A 19,840-nucleotide genomic window follows, 5' to 3' on the forward strand; every position below is an offset into this window, starting at 1 on the left:
ATTGCAGACAGGTGGACCCTATTTACTAATTATGTGACTTGCAAATGTGACTTGTGAATGTAATCGGTCGCACCAGATCTTTGTTAGGGGTTTCACAGTAAAGGGGGTGAATACATATGCACTCAACACTTTTCAGATTTTTATTTGTAAATAATTGTGAAATCCATGTAATATTTCCCCCCACTTCCAAATGATGCACTATTTTGTGTTGGTCCATTACATAAACTCACGATGAAATAAATTTTAATCTGTGGTTATACCATGACAAAATGTAGAAAAGTCCAAAGGGGGTGAATACTTATGCAAGGCACTGTACGTGCAAGCGCTCATGCAAATCCACACACACACACGGGCACGCACCATAAACAGTGTCTCTAGGCTCTTGAGGTGTTAAGAGAATATCAGAGCATCGGAACAGCGCGCTCTGCCTCCTCTCTTTCTGATCTTCTCTTCAGACCCCCACATCTCTTGATGGTTCACACGTTCTCTCATGCCTGTGTGATCTCCTCGTGACCTTTTCAAAGTTATACATACAAAATGAGAATCTTTCCCTCCAGGAATGTGCCATTTGAGGGCGGTCCCATTACTCAGAGGACACTTACCAGCGTCTCCAGGATTTCCGAATGCCCATTGAGACACACTGGGCATGATTTCTTTCGTCTTTTTTTTTTCTTCCCATCGCAATTCTTCTGCCTCAGTGTTTTCTCATAGTCATTCCACACTTCAGCTCTCACTCTACATCTAATATTGGGCCAAGATTTCAATTTGTTGTGTGACCTTTTCTCAGCTACATTCTTTGGTGGAGTGCAAATAGCATTGTGCTCCCAGGGCTTTAATTCAGGGCGCTGAGCTTCTCCGAAGGAAAAGTCCATCTCAATTCTTCAAACTAATACATCCCCTCAATAGTGTCATATTTTTGATCTCTTGGAAATATAGCTATTATTAGCAGATAGTTCCCACTCACCTTTACAACATTGGGTTCTGTTTGTCATTATGCATCTCTGCCGCTGCCTCACTCAGACCTGTAATAGCTTTCTGACTGTTTTACATGACCAATGGCATTTTCATTGTGCAAATGCGACGCGGATCATAAATAAGCTTGTTAATTTTTGCCCTGCTGTTTGTGATGACAAATCACCCGCTGTGTAAACATTGTCAACAGATGGCAAAATTACTCAGGCGAGGGTGTGCCTGATACTTCTGGGAGGTGTAATGGCGGGGCTGTGTCTGGCAATGGGATGCTAAGTGATGCAGGGCTCCATCCTTTTTAGCTCAGTCCTGGCAAACAGCTTCATACATCATATTGACGCTCCTCCTCAGACAGATGTGTGCGGGGGAAAGACGGAACACATGCTACTATTACCTCAGACGGATCGCGCAACAACAAAGCGCCCTATAGATATTCCACAGTCCCTGAGCTTGACAGGCCTTGGCAATAACTTGTCGCCGAATGTGGAGTGCGTTTGTGTACGTGTGTGTTAATGCGAGTCAGGCACTGTGTATATGCTTCCTCTCTTTACCTTATGTGCCCAGATGTATCAAATTCCAGTCTTTTATTTCCTGTGAATAACTTTTCATTAAGTCATCATTTGCATCATCCACTTTTTTCATGAACCGACAGGAACAACACATGTTTTATCAGCGTCATGAATGTTTGCAACAATTCCCGCCTCCCATACTCAGCCACCCTTTCTTCTTCTCCTTCCTGTTTGAGAGAGACAGACAAAAAAGAGGAATTGCTCGATGGCCAGACTTTGTGAATATGGGTTTCAACATGACCTGCCTCATTGTATCTGCTGAGATGCAATTACACAGCATTTTGCTCTCGCTGATTCCTCACCTTGTTTGCCTGCCAGCTCATCTGCTATATTGTGGTAGTCGGAGCTGGAAGGTGAGAAGGGGCTGAATGGGGTGGATCTGAGTCTCACTTACAGGCAGAAGAATGAAACTGAATGAACACAATTGTGTCCTCAAAAGCCGCGTGATGACGACAGGCAGAAATCCTCCCATCCTGGTGTTCATATGAACTGGACAGAAAGTCCCCCGTGAATCCAGCTCGGGTAATTAATGAATCTGAAATGTAGGTTTTAAAGTCAGCAATATTTGCAAAAATATCCTTATATTGGCCTTAGCCACTCAACATATTTCAAGCCAACTCTGGGCAGCTCTGCATGCCTTCATTTTATAATTAATTTTAAATATGTTTAAAGCCCAGTTAACAATCCGACTTGGTTGATGGAACTGATTTGAACGGCAACTCATCCGACCATGAGTTAATAAAAAAACTGTTTAATATATCTTCATAAGATGTTGGTATTGAAACAAAGGTAAATGGGGGCTTATTTCATTATGTTCTTTAAAATCTGTAATTAAAAGATATGCTTTGAGTAACTAAAAGGGAGAAAGTTATAACTTTAAAAGTGTCACGTTTAGTAACTCACAGCAGTTTAGGGAAAGATCATTGATTTTATATTGAAAATACTGACTTAAAAGCCAATGCTCACTTAGGAAATTTAACCTGTTCACAAACCTCGTCCATGTCTCTGCTACCCAACGGCACCTAAGCATATGTAGGACTCAATTTCCAAAGCCTGGTCTGTGGTGTTTGAGTCCTGCTTTTATGTTGTGTTGTTCTTCTATGGGTCCATTTAACTCTCTGTTGTGTGATTTTATGTTTTAGTATGTGCCATTCATGTTTCCCTCAAACAGGCCGAACAAATAAGTACTAGACAGCCGTGCTGGCCCGGAGACAGGACACTTCAAAGCAGCAGGGATATTAGCCGAGCCAAGATCCGAGCTCCTTCCTTTTGCATTAAAATCTGAAGAAAATAAATTGCCCCCATATGAGTAAATTAGAGGCATTATAACATCACCTGTTTCAGACATGACCTCCTGGTAAAATCCAGAGAATTGGCTACAGAGTTTACCCAGAGTTCACGTTTCTCACAGCGGGAGGTTCTTTGCACAGACGTGTTCACAACAGCATCAAACCCCCCATGTTATTCATGTGAGAGGTGGAGCAGGTAGAGACAGGAAGCAGAGTCTGCTGCGTGGATCACATGGTCATGTTTACAGCACCCTGACGGCGTAATCAGCTCTTATCACCACAAACTCTCTTGACATCTTCATCTGGGTCTTCTACGTGTCTGTTGCAGCTTCTTCACCGGGAAATACTGACACATGTTGGACTTGTGGCGGTGGACTAGTTGCAGAAAAATTGGACTATGGGCAGAAAATCAGACTGGATGGTTTCTGGTTCGACTCCACGGAGTGACAACAAAAACATACCTGGATGGACAACTCCTGGATCTGTTCAAAAGTCCAAAGGACTCTCTCTACCCCACTGTCTAAGTGCCCATGAGCAAGGCACCTTACTCCCCCAACATCTGCTCCCCGTGCATGGTTGCCCACTGCTCTGTGTTCACCAGATGGCTCAAAAACAGAGGACAAATTTCCCCCATTTGCATGTTGTGTGTTTGTGCATGTGTGTGGGACCAATAAATGTATCTTGTATCTTAAAAGCATCATTAAACCCTCCACTTGCTTGCAGTAAATACAGAGGGGGATCCCCTGCTGTGTTCTCAGCTTCAGATTTCTATGGACATTATACTAGGTGGTCAGGTGGATAAAGTCATTACAGCCTGCAGCGGCTCTTCTGGAGAAAATGTAGAGGATCTGCGGGGTCCAATGCATGTGTGAAAGTGGCTATAGTGAGTCACTCCAAAGACATGCAGAGCGGGGTTAGGTCCATTCCTCACACTAAATTGACCATAGTGGGTGAATGTGAGAGTGTGGGCCTGCGATAGGTTTACGACCTATCTAGGGTGTGTCCCACCTCTCACTCAATGTCACCTGGGATTGTCTCCATCTCCTCCGCGACCCTCGAAGGATAAGCAGTATTGATAATTGATGGATGGATTTCGAGTGATTGACCTGTTATGTGGAGAAAGGAGCCAAGGACATGTCTCCTTATACACAAAAACATGTCTCCTTCTCCTCTCCATGTGTGTTTTTATTTGTACTATCATCAGGGTACATGGGATTTAAAAAGTCTAAATATTGTGGCTAAAGTTGGCTGAAAAACCCAATGTTATATATTTAATCCATTTTCAGACAGTGGTAGAAGGGTTGAGGTTCCATGGATAAGGGCTTGCTCACCATATACAGTACAGTAGCATCTCCTTAAATGTACTGTAAGTGTAAAATTAATTCAGACCAACGATCACTGTCCAAAGCTTTATGTGCACATGCGGGTGGTTTCGCTGCCTCTCCAGGTTCTACCCACATAATCCCTTCAGGTAATGAAGGCTCCTGAAGACTGAAGCAGAAAGCTTTCTTACTTCTTAAGATCAAACAGCCGATATGCAGCGGACAGATAAAGTAGGTTTCAGTGCACCTGCACGTGATTCTTAAGTCTCAGCATAAATGCTAAGCAAAGCTTTGATTTGAAACAAAGTGAAGGCGGAGGTGGAGCTCCGACACACACAACCAATGACTGAGTATAATATTAACATACTATGCTAATCCTTTCAGCAACGCAGCTGGAGTCCAACTTGTAAAGGGAGCTACAGCTCAGTTCTCAGGTTCAGGTTATTTTAAGACATAAGAGACCTCATTTTCAAAGGAAGTATAAAATGAGAGGGAAAAGGTCGGGTCCTGAATAGAAGGATAATTAGGTATTCTCTGCTAAACTAATTATCCCTGTTGTTTTTGACAGCAGTAGAAATGAGGGTTTGTCTTTGACTGCTTCTATCCAGTCGCAGATGTGTATCTGCTCTCATCTCATTCATGAGAACATTCGATTTTCTGGGCTTTTCACCGAGGAGCCGTGCCACGTTTCATTATTTCATCATTCTGTGGAAAGTGGTAAACAGCGCTGCATGAATGATTACCAAATAGTGGATGAGTAGAGGAGTGGCGGGGAGCTCTCAGTCACCTGTGCATAGCATCAGATTAGGAATTGTACGCTCGGAAGGAAAAACCGCTTAAAAACTCAATGTGCAAATGAAACTCAAATACATAGAGGAGATCAGTGACAATCACAAGTTTTCCCTATGATTCAGCTCATTTGTCTCTCTGCCTCGTCTTCACAGGTAATGACAAAAGGTCGACATGAAGGATGTCTTTAATGGAAAGCAATTTCCAAAGCAAGTCTCCGGGGGGAACTTCAGAATTCTAGTCTGAGCCTGCCAGAGTCGCCTATCAAATCTGTGAGGGTAATTGTAAATTGAAGCCATCAGTTGAGTGTCTGGCAGTCCCAGTGTAAATATGTAGCAGTAAATATGGGTTGTGTTGACTGATGGACTGGATTATTTGCTGAGGAAAACTGTTAGACAACAAGGAGAAATAGAAAACCATGCACAGAATGCAGTAAGAGGTGGCAGGAGAAGGCGAAAGGAAATATTTATTTATCCATATGTAAATGCATCTTGATTTACAGCTGATTCTTCATCCAACTGAACATGATCTATTTTAACTACAGCCCCTTCGATTATTGTATCGCACATGTTATAAAGGAATTCAAAGCTCAAACATTCATGGTGTAAATTGGAAAAAGCACGTGAATCTATTCAGTACAAACGATGGAGCTAAAAGTGACTTAGAGTCAGGAGTTAATAAAGCTAGGGTCTAAATTTAGTTCAATTCAATCGTATATGTATAGCACCAAATCATAACATATTAATTCAAGGCACTTTACATAGTGAGGTCAAGACCCTTAAAGTTAAATGGTAAAAGGTTTTGTATTTATATAGCACTTTTCTAGTCTTGATGACCACTCAAAGCGCTTTATAGTACAGTTTTACATTCACCCATACATTCATACAGTGATCTATTCGCAGCACTTTGTTATTCTATGGGGGGCCATTCGGGGTTCAGCATCTTGCCCAAGGACACTTCGGCATGCAGATGGGTCAGACTGGGGATCGAACTGCCGACCTTCAGGTTGGAGGACGACCACTCTACCTCTCAGCCACAGCCGCCCCGGCAGTTAAAAACCCTGATTAACAGGAAGAAAGCTCTGGATTGGAAGGAGATGGGGAAGAGAGGAGAGGTGGGTGGAGATGACGTGAGAGAGAGAGTGTTTACTGTATCCATGTATCATAAGTTGATGCAGGCCAGAAGTATTTGGTTGCAAGTTGCTAGTTACGAGCTATTCAAATAAAATGCACGTGGAACATTTGCTTGTACCCAACAAGTCCTTGAATTTTCCTCTGAACATGGGAAAGAGAATGTTTGAAGAATGCCAGGAAAAGACTGCGAGTGGCCTTCAAGTTGCAATAGTGAATATAAACTTGTTTTTAAGATGCCTCTTGCTTTTAAATAATATATAAATGATCCAGGTAAGCTGGTCAATTATCTTCATGCTTCTTTATTTTGGTCGAATCACATTTGATCGGGCTGTGTGTGTGTGTGTGTGTGTGTGTGTGCGTGTGTGTTCAGATATGGTGGGCTGGTTGATTCTTTACAAGCCTCACTACATCTGAACCGGGGCACAAACACAATGATTGCAAATGAACAGCAAAGTGCTTCAGCAGCTTTTAGCCAACACTGGCTTTTTCTGCCCAAAGGATATGTTGAGTTTTTTTTGCTGTTTGAATGCCTATTACATACTTAAAGTTAAACTAAAAAAAAATAGAAACAGTCCACTGAGTGCTTTCCTCCTTTCTATTTCATAACCGGAGCAGAGTACAGGACGCTTCCCCAGTGGTGTAGCTGCCACCGTCCCCCGGGAGCATTGTGCATATGGATGGAGGCCTTACAGGGGCTTTCTAATGGGGTCCTGAGTTTGTTCATGACCCTTTTCTTTATTTCCGCAGAGACTTCAGCCTTCTTCTTTTACATAACTAAATAAAGAGAAGACGAGTCAGCCAAAGTGAACCACGGACATAGTCCCAAAAAAATATGTAAGCATAAAATGCAGCAGTTCTTATTTTGTCATTAGAAATCAGCTCAAACCCCTTCTATCTGCTCATTGCAGGAAGTGTGTTGAGCTTGTACAACATTTTGCTCGTCGTTGCAAAGCGTCCCTGAAGTCACCGCTTCAGGCGTGTGGGAAAGTGACACCGGCTTGTTTGCAGCACTCCCCGTCACACATTAAGAATGTAGGGCAGGCTGAATAAGAGGTTCATGTGGATGAGAAAATAGCATGTTGTCTCACACTGCCGTTGTCAACACATCTTTATTGCGAGGATTACATTCTGTTTCTATGTGCGGGGGGGGGGGGGGGGACGTGATCCGTTGATTGTGCATGTCAGAGTGGGCGATTGGAGTCGGAGGAGTTTGCTTAGAAGCCATATTATCGGCTCATTTCACCTTGGCCCTCGTATCTGAGTATCTGGAAGTGGCAGGAGCTGAGATGAGAGTGGAGAGAAACAAATGCACTCACAAAAGTGTTTTTTTTTAAATAATTACCCCACCAGAAGGCTTTTGTGACTTTAGGAAGTACTTTTTTTCTCAGCACAAGAAAAAACATGTGGCTTCAAACTGTGCACTGCTTTTTCCTCCTATTTAAAGCTTTCATTCTGGAGACCAGCGGGTGCGCAGGAAACACATGTTATTTTCAAGTGCCACTGAAAGTTGTGTCTAATAAAATCGGGATAAAATCTCTCGTAGAAACAGAACACGCAACAGGAGTTTGAATTGAATTTTAATTTGAATTAAACATAACTCAATTAACATTTTAGCTTAGTAATTCTTCCTTTTTTTAACTGATATTTAAATGTTTCAAGCTACTACTACTATTCATTTCTAATTAGTGCTTGATTAGGTTTTTGCACTAACAAGGTCAGAATTGTTATAATTAAAACGAGTACATTCAAATTGGTATATCATAATAATTTAGTAATAATTATTATTATTATTATTATTACTATTTATTATACTATTACAGACAAATCACACACACATCACAAACATCATGGTTGCCGGAGTGTCCTTGGGCAAGATACTGAACCCCAAATTGCCTCTCATAGAAAATAAGAACCACCTTATAGATGGGTGTATGAATGCGTGAATGCCAAAAACACCTGTAATGTAAAGCACTGTGAGTCGTCATCAACACTAAAGTGCAATATAAATACAGAACATTCACTATTTACTATCACAGTGTTGCAGTAATGAAACAGTACTGGGAAGTGTAAGTACTGAAAGTAACTGCATTAATCCAACACATCAGAAAGTAGCTTGAATACAGGAGAAATACAAAGTGTGTAGGGGATTGATGATAACACAAACGTAAACGAGCCTTCACATCCCTGGATTACAATCTAAACAACGAAATGATTTCCCCCGACATGTAAGCTGTGTGTAAGAGCTGTGTGTAAAAGCTGGTTGGAAAACGTCTTGTATCAACGTACATTGAACATACGGTGTGATGTTTATCAGTCAGACAGACACAGACACTGACAATGACTAGTTGCCATGGGAAATTCGCACCTCCAATCTTACACTGTTCCATTAAACATATCAAAAAGCTGTTTAATTGCATAAATAAATAAATAAATAAACATGGAAAGTCCTCACAACATGGAAATGTCTGCTCTCTGGTGTCGAGATCCTTTCGCCCCTATGCCGTCACTTATACACCCGTGGATTTAAGCAAGGAACAGCATCGGTCCCTGTGTGCCGGTCACTAACTGACAGAATTTATTGGCTGCAAAATGAGGCAAACACTGAAAGAGAAAATGTTTTACTGGCAAAGAAAATACAGAGAAAGTATTATGATATTGCTTTTTTTGTTTTTGCAGATAAAATAAAAATTACAATTAACACAGTAACACTGGGCATGCATTTTCCATCACTGTGGGGGTCTGAAGAATCAATTCAATCACCGCTGATACAGAGAATGCTCCACTCCATTGGATTGCATTCCAAGTCGCTGACTGTATTTTCCTTGTTTGCTCTAATATCTTGCAGCGCTGCGGCTGCCAGAAAGCTTCCTATCACCTGGGCATTCTGAGCAAGTCTGACTGACCGCCGCTTGAGACAAAGCCAAGATCAGGAATTATTCATCTCCCAGCCACCCCCGCACCCTCAGACCATCGCTGTGCTCTCCCACTGCTGCTCTTGCTGACGGCCCGTCGCTAGTGGGACTGGAGGGTTTGCCTTTTCAACTCATATGTCCAGACTGACCTGAATAAATAGCGCTGGTGATTGGGGTGATAACAGCTCTAACCATGGCGCTGACATTTCTACCAGATTCTGTATCCGCAGAAATGACATTTCCAGCGGTGGTGATGATGTTTCCACACACTGCAGTGCTGTGTTTACCCACAGACAACGTTTCAGACCCCTGGACTGACCCCCAGCGATAGCATGTCTACACACATTTTTATTGTAGCTTTCCTGTGTTTGGACGGTGGCAACCTCTAGTTTCCAGTCATTGAATGTGATAGCGGCTCAGTTAATTAAAACAGACTGCCCTATGAACCTGGTTTCGTCTTTCCTCCTCCATCTTTAATTTCCTAACATGTAATATTTTGTTCTACTAATTTCTTAGGAAGATGTTGTGCAAAAATGATCATTAAAGTAAGGGACTGGAATCTGCTCCTGTCTTCTGCCTGGAGCCGTTTCTTTGGGTGGCATATGTTTTATTCATTCCCTTATTTTTTAGGAATTCAAACACTGTCCACATTTTCTATCCTCATTCTTTTCAAATTTAAAAAGACACAAGCATTTCAGAAACATCTTCCTCAGTCATTTCAACATCTTTTAAAACAGATAAGGTAATAATGATAATAATAATAACAGAGGAAACATTCTCCACTTGTACCTCGGATCAGACTCACTGTGGGTTTTTTCAGGTGGTTATATAACAATTGAATTGTATTTATCTCCACAGCATTCTGTTGCCATCATCACTCAGGTCAAATGCTGTTGGCCTCTGTCTTTTCAGCTTTTCTTGGGAAATGTGCTTTTTGTTGCATGTTTTTTTTTCCCTCTGCTGAATGTCAGCTTCTCTTACATTAACACTTCGTCCCTTAGATACTCAAAGATAGTACAGAGCGGTTAAAACCACACAATAACTATAAGAGACACAGCTTTTATTGATACCCAAGAAATCATATAGACTCCGCCTCATCGTACATGCATGATTTCACATCTTACATACACCACATTAAGCCTGTGATGTGCTTTTTACCATAACATGTGTATCGACATGCAGCTGGGATGTGGGCAGGGTTTGTTCATACTTGACTGTGTTTTCTGTACCTGGAGAATTACACATACAGTTTGTGGTGTGATAGAAACATTTGTACAAGCTGAGTGCGTCTCTCAGGGAGTGCGATCACTTCCTACCTCTGTAACTTCAAACACTCGCTCCATCTTGACAAGGCTCTGTTGCGGTTTGATTTGATACTGTAAAATCTAAAATTCTGCTGAGCCATTGATTTAATGCGGTTCATCAGATTTACAGTATTTTCCCCTGAGCGCTGTTTAAACTTCAGTTCAGGTTCAGTTTCGAGAACCAGAAACTGAGTCGCACCAGTTAGCAGTCAAGGAAATGGGTCCAGAGGAACTGGAAGGTGTTTGTTTCCTTTTCACACCCATTAGTGTTTGTTTCAGGTTGCTAGTTAATGGACTGTTAAGTTCTAGAGGAAAATGAAGAATAATGAAGTTGAAATGACCCTTTCGTTGATTGAATCTTACGGGTAGCTGAGGTTAATGGCACACCAGCAGTATTTAAGCTCAGCACTGTATCTGATGTACTTGCCGGGCTTGTGTTTTCAAAAAAGTCGCCCAGTCTGAATGACCATAACCTTTATGTCTGTCGCTCCGATCCGCTGTCTCCTCTGAAAGGACCCATAGGAGCATCGCATGAGACAGAGTCCCCACAGCGTCAGATGTACCGGACCTTCACATCTTCACACAAACTGGCAGCAGCATACCAGACCTTTGTTGTCATGGTCACAATAATAAATGCACAGTTAGGCTTATGTAACGATTGCAGTGTATTCCAAATTAGGTCACAATAGCAACTTCGCAGAAGATTTTGCTTTTGTTAAAATGAGTGCATTCTTAAGGTCAGAGGACCTTCGTTGTTGTTGTTAGGATTTCAATATTTTAGCTATAGTCTGTGTCTAACTCAACTCTAAATGAATAAAGATAGAAGTAGTTTGAGCCAGATAAGGCCTTCACGCAAATGATTAATAATAACCTTTTCCTTCCAAGTGTTTAATCTTGAAAATTAGAATGTGTCTGCGTCACAATGCTGTTTCGTTATTTTGGTTAAATTGTTTTGAATGTCTGTACAAACAGAACATTGTTTTGATATAGCAAGAACACAATAATCTTCTCTCCAAATGTCAACACCGTTGGCCCACATGCCATCAGCTGTGTCAAGGCTGGTCAAGAGATGAACATTTTTAGACTTGTCACTTCCTTATTCCAAAGCCAAGAAGGAGGGCCTACGCCTGCGCTCTTTCGAGGAGGAAGAACCAAGATCTACTGCTATAAAATAGACAGGCGCTGGCTGTTTGATGCGTTCTGATGGGTCTCGTGTTCTGATGCGACTTGTTGGATGCCCATTGCTTTGCTGATTGTTACCTTTCATTGCTTTCTAAATAAATAATTGATTGAACAAACCGAGTTTGGCTCATCTTCTCTTATTTAGGATAAACGAACACGCTTAACAATTTGGTGACCCTGACGTGATTCCTAAGAGAAGTTTCGATGACGAGATCCTGAAAAGAAGTCTTTTGCCAAGAAAGACCCGAGACCCCCAAGGTCCGAGGCTGCTCCTATCGATTCTCCACATACTCAAACCAAAAGGTAAGCAGAAAACAAATTCTGTTTAGTTATGGATTCTGAGTGTGCGGGGAGGAGAAAGGAGGTAAAATAATATGTGTAATATTTTTAGGAGGCAGTGAAAGGCTACGGCAAAGCAATGTTAATCAAGGGAATGAACAAAGGTTGTTTGTAACAGCAATACGTCTAAACAGTGCAGTCTTGGCGCAACAGATAAGTCTGTGACGCACAAATCCTTAAAACTAATTCAGATTAGAGAAGAGACACACCGGTGATCGGGACTAAAAGAAGAAAGACGACTTGAGCAAATGTTGCATCTCTGCCAACTAAGTTAGTTAGTGTAGGATTCTGGAGGAAGTTGAGTAGCCTACACAGAAGTGAGGTGCTTGACTAGCCAGAACCACCGTTGCTTAAATCGGTCCTAAATTTAAGACGTCGAGATCATACAAATATTATTGTCATTCTGCAGGTAGGAGTTGGCCTGGTCTTACGAGACAGGAGCTTTACTAAGAAGACACATCATTGTTTAAATTGGGTACAAATAACGGAAGGCTGTTACGAATAAAGACTTTGGTAGAGGAAATTACTATATAATAATATAATAATTATAAATTAATATTGATTATATAATATAGGGAGTTCTTTATGAAGGAAAGTGTGGCAGAATGACTTTTATTAACTTTGTTTTGTTTGTTTCAGCTGTCTCACACATTTGTCCTTTGTATGTGATATCATGTAATGAAGCAGACGATGACTTTTGGAAAACGGTTTGAACACATATACTCAAACGCTGACCAATCTGCTGCTTATTGAAATTCAGCTTGTTTATCATTAAATATTTTATGAAATGCCAAAGATTTCTGTCACTTTTCTGCCACTTTTTGAATCTTTTATTTTTATTGTCCACTTATTTAGCTACTACTCCTCAAAATTTTAAAGAAATTGTTGACCACAAAAGAAGGGTCTATGTTTGTCTTGTTTTGATTATTTGTTTATTTTCCTTTTCAAATATAATCTTATATAATCTACTTTAAACTCAGTTACGCGAATCAGAATATTAATCACTTTTCTGTTTGTTTTCCTTTCAAACTCTGGGATCTGGGCTCCATGTCTCCACAACCCACTCCCATTCAGTGACAACTGCACCTCTTCTACCTCGACAAACGGCGAGTATCAATTCCACAAAAGGATCTTCACAAGGCTAAGATCCAGATCATTGACTCTTAAACTCCACTGACCAAATGGACCAAAAAAAATCGCACTGATGTTATAATAATTTTTTTTTTGGAGCAGATCTGATAGGAGCTGAAATCTGAACAGCTTTCCCCACACATCCATTATGGTCACACAGAACCAATGTGTGCACTATGATAGGAAGTTCTTGAAATACATTTTTTCCAAACCAAACCACCCCTGGTGGCTGGGCCTAGAGCCCTCTCCACCTTACGCACCATGACAAGACATGGCTGCAGACTCTGAATTTGATAAATATAATCATCACCATGGCTCTGATGGAGGAAAACATGCCTCATCCCCCCAGCTAATCTGATGCTGAGGATGCTGATGACGGTGATGCAGATGCTGAGGACGAAGGTGATGCTGGCGACGATGAGGATGATGAGGATGAGGACGGGTTTGCACTGGATGGGATGAAGGTTGGGGGTACATGGACATCCCCAGTAGGTGGTTCACACCATTAAATGGTGTGAAAAGAGGGTTTGTTAGGATTTCAGTATTTTAGCTATAGTCTGTGTCTAACTCAACTCTAAATGAATAAAGATAGAAGTAGTTTGAGCCAGATAAGGCCTTCACGCAAATGATTAATAATAACCTTTTCCTTCCAAGTGTTTAATCTTGAAAATTAGAATGTGTCTGCGTCACAATGCTGTTTCGTTGTTTTGGTTAAATTGTTTTGAATGTCTGTACAAACAGAATATTGACATACACCAAACACCAAACACATAACACATACACATATTGACATACACCAAACACATAATACATACTCTTATTGATACACCACATATATTCCTTAAACCATACTCATAGTCAACACTTTATATCACACAACCCAGCTCTCTGTTTCAATTCACACACACACAAAGTAGAACACCAACAGCAGATAATGAGTAGACCTTGGCCTACAATCTCTCCCCCAGACAGCACACTAACGCAGCTGCACTGATACAGCAACATTATCACCTCTGGTAACCACGACAACGGAGTGCACTTACGACATCTTCATCACGCGTCATTCCAAGAGGATGAGGCACTGTCCCGTCTAGATGCAGCGGCCTCCATCTAGTTTTGACCAATCCAAGACGAACCCCAGTCACGCCCAATATAACAATATATAATCTATGTGCGCACTCTGTTTAAGCGTCTTTCTTCCTGTGTAGCCATGCATGTCCAATTGCTGGACACCGCGTTTTCCTGACCTGTGACCTCTGAATAAACTTGCTTAATTTCAACTTGAGAACGACGACTCCTCTCCTTTGATTTCCACCCGCAACAAGAACATTGTTTTGATATAGCAAGAACACAATAATCTTCTCTCCAATTGTCAACACCGTTGGCCCACATTCCATCAGCTGTGTCAAGGCTGGTCAAGAGATGAACATTTTGAGACTTGTCACTTCCTTATTCCAAAGCCAAGAAGGAGGGGCTACGCCTGCGCACTTTCGAGGAGGAAGAACCAAGATCTACTGTTATAAAATAGACAGGCGCCGGCTGTTTGATGCGTTCTGATGGGTCTCGTGTTCTGATGCGACTTGTTGGATGCCCATTGCTTTGCTGATTGTTACCTTTCATTGCTTTCTAAATAAATACTTTATTGAACAAACCGAGTTTGGCTCATCTTCTCTTATTTAGGATAAACGAACACGCTTCACATTGTGTTTGCAATAATAAGCAAAATACGCTGTTAATGTTGTGGAAAAGATAAAATAAAAAAACGCAGAGGAACGATGTTGCTTGGGAAATAGACGTCCTCTTTTTGTTCTTGTCATATTTGCTATCAACACTAGTGGTCCTTTAGAAATAATAAAAATTGCAACAAGCTCCTTGCAATAACAGCCTGTGGGCAGAGCCTGATCTCTAAAAACAGAGTCTGTATGTGAATATGCTCAATTTGTAGGCAGAGTTGGTTGGTTGGCAGGCAAAAGTGCATCAGTTAACTCCTTTTTAAATGATCTGCATTCATATGCAGATCTCAGCATGTGTGAGAGTCCAGAGTTTCACGGAGCTTGTGTGTGAATGCAGCGGACATGAATCCGTAGGATTCACAGGGAGTGAGCGGGGGATGTGTGTGTGTGTGTGTGGGGGGGTGATGCTTCTAACCTGCAACAGATTGAAGACACTGACGAAGATGTCAAGACAGTTTGTGGTGAAAGGAGCAGTAGCCGGTGTTGATGTGCTGAAACAAAAATATGTGATCTCCGCAGCAGAACGAAACTTTGCGTGCCTACCTCAGTCGGCTGCACCAGCCCTCACCTGAACGCTCTGGAGGATTTGTTGCTGTTATGAACATGTCTGAGTGGAGATCCCCGACCTAAAACACATTTGAAACGCATAGTTGTTTTGTGTGGGGAAACGTTTGACTTGTGAGATAAAAGTCATACTGTAAACATTACACCACCAGCCGAAGTGGACTGTTTCAGGAGATGCCTCTGTCGTGTCAGGAGGTCGGGACAAACAACCTCTATGGTTGTTCAGGTTGGATAAACTGTTCACCCATTAACTCCTAGTGGTAAAACAGCAGTATGTAAAATCAAATTGAAAACTATTGAATGTGATTGGCCCATAATGTTGCCAAACAAAATGAAAGAGCTGAACAAATTAAGTGATCGTATTCTACTGTATTATATATAGATATAGATATAGATATAGCGTGTGATGGGACATTTTGTATTAGATAAGTTTGATGAAAGATTGACAAGTGTATATATATAGAATGTAATATCCTAAGATGTTTTCTGCAGTTAGACTGGTGAAATCCTCTGTGCTGATGTGTATTGGCTGGAGACTCATGAGCCTGCTGCTGAAACAAAAGGGTTTTCACTGCAGGGGCTATCTTACTGTCTGCAACAGAGTGACCATAGGTGTTAACGGCGCAGACGAGGGGGTCTGAGACAACGGGGGTTTCACTGAGAGAAACAGGTTTGAGTCTCAGCAGAGGCCTCATCTAAATGTGTAGTGAGACTTCGAAGGGGTCCTCATTCAGATTGAAGGTGACCAAATCTAAGCCTGAAGACAACACGCAGAGAGCTGATTGGATAAACATTCTACCTCTGTGAAAGGAGGGGCTTATTTAGTATAAATCAAATGTGATCCATCGTTCGAAGCCATTGACCCATGTCTGACTAAATGACGAGGGTGCTCTGGCCCCTAGCCGCAGCTAGGTTGAATAGTATGAACCAGAAGATAATTGTTTGTCGTGTTATGTATTAAAAATCCCAATACAAACGTTAATTGTGTTTATGGGTGAACTGTGCAGCAGCAACTGATAAGGATTCAATGATGAAGCAAAGTTGAATCTTGCATATGCTTCATGATGCATTGCTTCAGTACAGCTCTGCTGTTAACATTAAGCTTAGTAGTGTCAACACAATCCTTCAGCTGCAACATATTTGTCGAGACAGTTTTTCTCCCCTGAGGACAGAAATAACAGGCATGACTTCCATGGAGTCTTTTCTGAGCCCTGTCACTCTCCTGGCCTGATGTCGAATTAAATCAATCTGCATGTCACACTGTTACACAACATGCTCTTCAATGTACATACATGGCAGCACTCATGTTGTTCATGAGTTTGCAGTACTGGACTAAAATAAGCTTTTTCAATAATGTAAATCCAGATTATGGCTAAACCCAGAGCTGCTCTATCTACTCAGAATGCAGTATTTCAATTTAAAGCAGTAACACACCAGGGAATTTAATCCATGCAAGTCTGTTCATTCTTCTGGAGGATGACTTTTTTACAGGTAGCCCGTCGAAGGGCAAGAGTAGAGAGGCTAACAACGAATGTAATGAGTCTGTCCCAGACATGGCTCTGAGGTTGGCCTCGAGTTAACAACATTTTGTGTTAATTAAAATGTTAATTAACACAAAATTAGAATGTCCCTGTAGCCAGACCCAGAGTTGCAGTGCTCTTTTTTTCAGGCCACTCCATCTAACCTCCCATGGACTCTGGAAATGTCATGAAACAGCAGGGAAGAAGCTTTGATGTCATTTCATGAGTGTGAGACGCAGCAGTCAAACAGACACAGGGACGTGTGTAGACCAACTCTAATGAATGCTTTACATAGGGAAATCATTTCATGGACTTTATTGGAATGTTCACCATGAATTAAATGTTAGGTGGGGCAAATTATAATTTCATGGAAGGAACTGTACATCATGGTGTAAATCACCCACAATGTACATGAAACTCCTCCACAATATGGGGACTACAGCTTGCACGTCAACACCTCTGGCTTGTAAGTCAAATTTGTTCACTCTCAAATTATCAATTTATGAGCAAAGATTGTACATTTGCAATTTTGCAATAAATAGTCAGGGTCATTGCAAGAAACACAGCTTCAGCGATAGCCCAGGGAAATATTTGGGTGAAGGTCAGGGTGCACAAAGTATACAGTTGCAGCAGCACACGCTCAGTTTAACATTTATCAACCCATTGTAAACTTCCCAGAACCTGAAAAAACTTTACATACTTCCTGAACTTTAAGAAAATAAATCATTTTGACTGAAAATAGCTACAATCATGCAGAGGTGCCACCAGCAGATATTTCAGGGGAAGTCAATGGAATGTTAGCAGTGGACATTTTGAAGAGATATTTAATATTAATGTTTTGTTGATTGTGAATGTTAAAATGAAATTTTAATCCTAGCTTGTAATTTCACTACAAATAAATTGGATTCAATCTGAAATATGTAGCTGTGGACCCACATATCTTTATTTACATCATCTTTACAGCCAAACTACAGTTCATATTTACCCATTCACACAGGGTACACACACCCACACACCGATGGAACATCAGGGGTAATTTGGGGTTCAGTCTCCTGCCCTAGGATACTTCCACATGTGGAGCCGGGGATTGAACAATCAAACTTCCAATTAGTGGGTGACCTGCTCTACCTCCTGTGCCACAGGCGCCACAAGTAGGAAAAAAGGCTGTAGGTTCAGACTCACACTGTGAACCGTATTTCGATTTTTGCGAAAGAATATAACAAATCTGAAATTCAATATCAACCCATTTACTGGTGGTATTGACTTCTCAGGAAAAACACAGGACACACTGCAATTTGCAAAAGTTATCTGTCTTGAAGCGTAATTGTTTAAGTTAATAAAGTTCTGCCTTTATTAAAGGCGGCAGAACCAGCATGAGGTGTCTGGGGTGGAGGGTGTTCTCAGAAGACAATTAATTAAGTCTATATCCGGTTTTAATTAGGTTTAGGCAACAAATATAATTAGGTGAAAGTGGGCATTTTGCATTCGGTGTCACAATTTGAACCTTTTGGTTATTTAAGGTCTTGGTCATATTGCTTTGAGTTATGGGTTAAATCACAAAGTGTTAAATGACAAGCCACGAAACAAGAGCATTGCTAAGTCATGATTGATGGTATCTATTTGTTTCTTTAATGCTTGTATTTTCCTGCTACCTGTAGAATTTGCTTCATGCTCAGTCTGATGATACATTAAGGCTCATGTTGTCAACAAGCTCTGAATAATGCATTTTAAAGTAGCTTTTTACAGCTGGGAACTGAATGGGCATTGGTATAAAAGCACTATTCAAAACAGTCTGTTTAACTCTGGCTCATCCTGGATATTGAGTGGATGTGAAATCTAAAACAAATTCACAGATATTTGACGCTGCAATTATCTTTAATTGTGCTCCTGTGGTATCAACCTTCTGTTTTGCCTAATTTCCAACCTGCCTCATGTATCTGGCAATATCAACCCAGTCAATCATCGTTAAACACGCACCAGTCTGACTCGCACAGACAGAAATGCAACACACTCAGCCCTTTATTGGATTATTTACAGCTGCCACGGATGAAGTCATGCAGTGTTTTGAAGCTGGACTCAAACTTGGCATTATCTGTGAGAAGTGTCGGGCTAAATGGCTTCAAGACCCTCGCCACAGCCGGGAGAGGAAGGACAGAAACATATTACAGCGCTATTCAGCCGGCGCTGTTCAGCCTGTCCTCCATTCCGCAGCGTGACATCCATTACAATACTAGTCAATGAGAATCACCGAACGGCAATGAAAGGTTCTCTCAATGTCAGCCCCCCTATCTGCGAAATGAAGTCAATGATTAAAAGGAATAAAGACGGGGAGCAAAAAGGCAATACCCCTGGTGACAGACAGGCAGCCAGAAAGTAAGAGGGACTTCTTCAAGAAGCCATTTGCGGCACGGTCACAGAATGACGGCCTCAATTATATCCTAACGGCCTGTGTGTGCAGAGGCAGCTGAGCAAAGCAGGAGAAAAATGAACCCTGCTCACTCTCTTCTAATGAACTATTACAAACATATTAGAAGATCTCGGGTGGCTCTCACGTGAGTTACTTAAGGCTTCTATTAAAGCAGATTCTCATCAGCGTTCACATTACGATGGTGACACAGTCCTCGTGTCCACTTGATCAGATCTTTTTTTTTTCCACAGAGTTATCACCGGAATCCCCCAACATGCTGATATGTGTTGTCACAAAAAATATTGACTTTGATTTTCTTCAAATTAAATGTTTTGTTCAGGTATTCATTTATTGAGGCAAAAATATTTTTTGAATGGTTTATACTTCTGCGTAGGATCACTGCCATGCAAAAGACATAGGATGAGGGTTGAGCAGATCATGTTTTACCAGCTTCACTATTTACTGCAGTACAGAGAAGAGAAAGGATTTTTCGAGGAGATGATGTGGTTGACACTGAACTGACCGGAGAGCAAAGGTTCCACTTTTGCAAACCCACAACTGTTTCTTAATTGACAACATGCCTAACTTGTGGCTGTCAAAGTTTATACTATGGCACTTTTACAAGCAGCGAAGAACATATTCTCCACTGGCTATTTTTGGCTTGGTAGTGTCTGTCA

General features: G+C 41.3%; 1 protein-coding gene across 1 annotated transcript in view; it reads right to left on the reverse strand.

Moving 5' to 3' along the window:
• Positions 1-1,679: 1,679 nt before the first annotated feature.
• vstm2a (V-set and transmembrane domain containing 2A) overlaps positions 1,680-19,840 on the reverse strand; it is a 95,750-nt gene continuing 77,589 nt past the window's right edge. Inside the window, exons 6-8 of the mRNA XM_053413036.1 lie at positions 13,250-13,388; positions 1,841-1,927; positions 1,680-1,705 (exon numbers count right to left, since the gene is read on the reverse strand). Coding sequence (XP_053269011.1) covers positions 1,680-1,705; positions 1,841-1,927; positions 13,250-13,388 — 252 coding nt within the window. The remainder of the gene's footprint in view (positions 1,706-1,840; positions 1,928-13,249; positions 13,389-19,840) is intronic.

The sequence above is a fragment of the Pleuronectes platessa genome, chromosome 20, assembly GCF_947347685.1.
Source record: "Pleuronectes platessa chromosome 20, fPlePla1.1, whole genome shotgun sequence".
Taxonomy (NCBI): Eukaryota; Metazoa; Chordata; class Actinopteri; order Pleuronectiformes; family Pleuronectidae; genus Pleuronectes; species Pleuronectes platessa.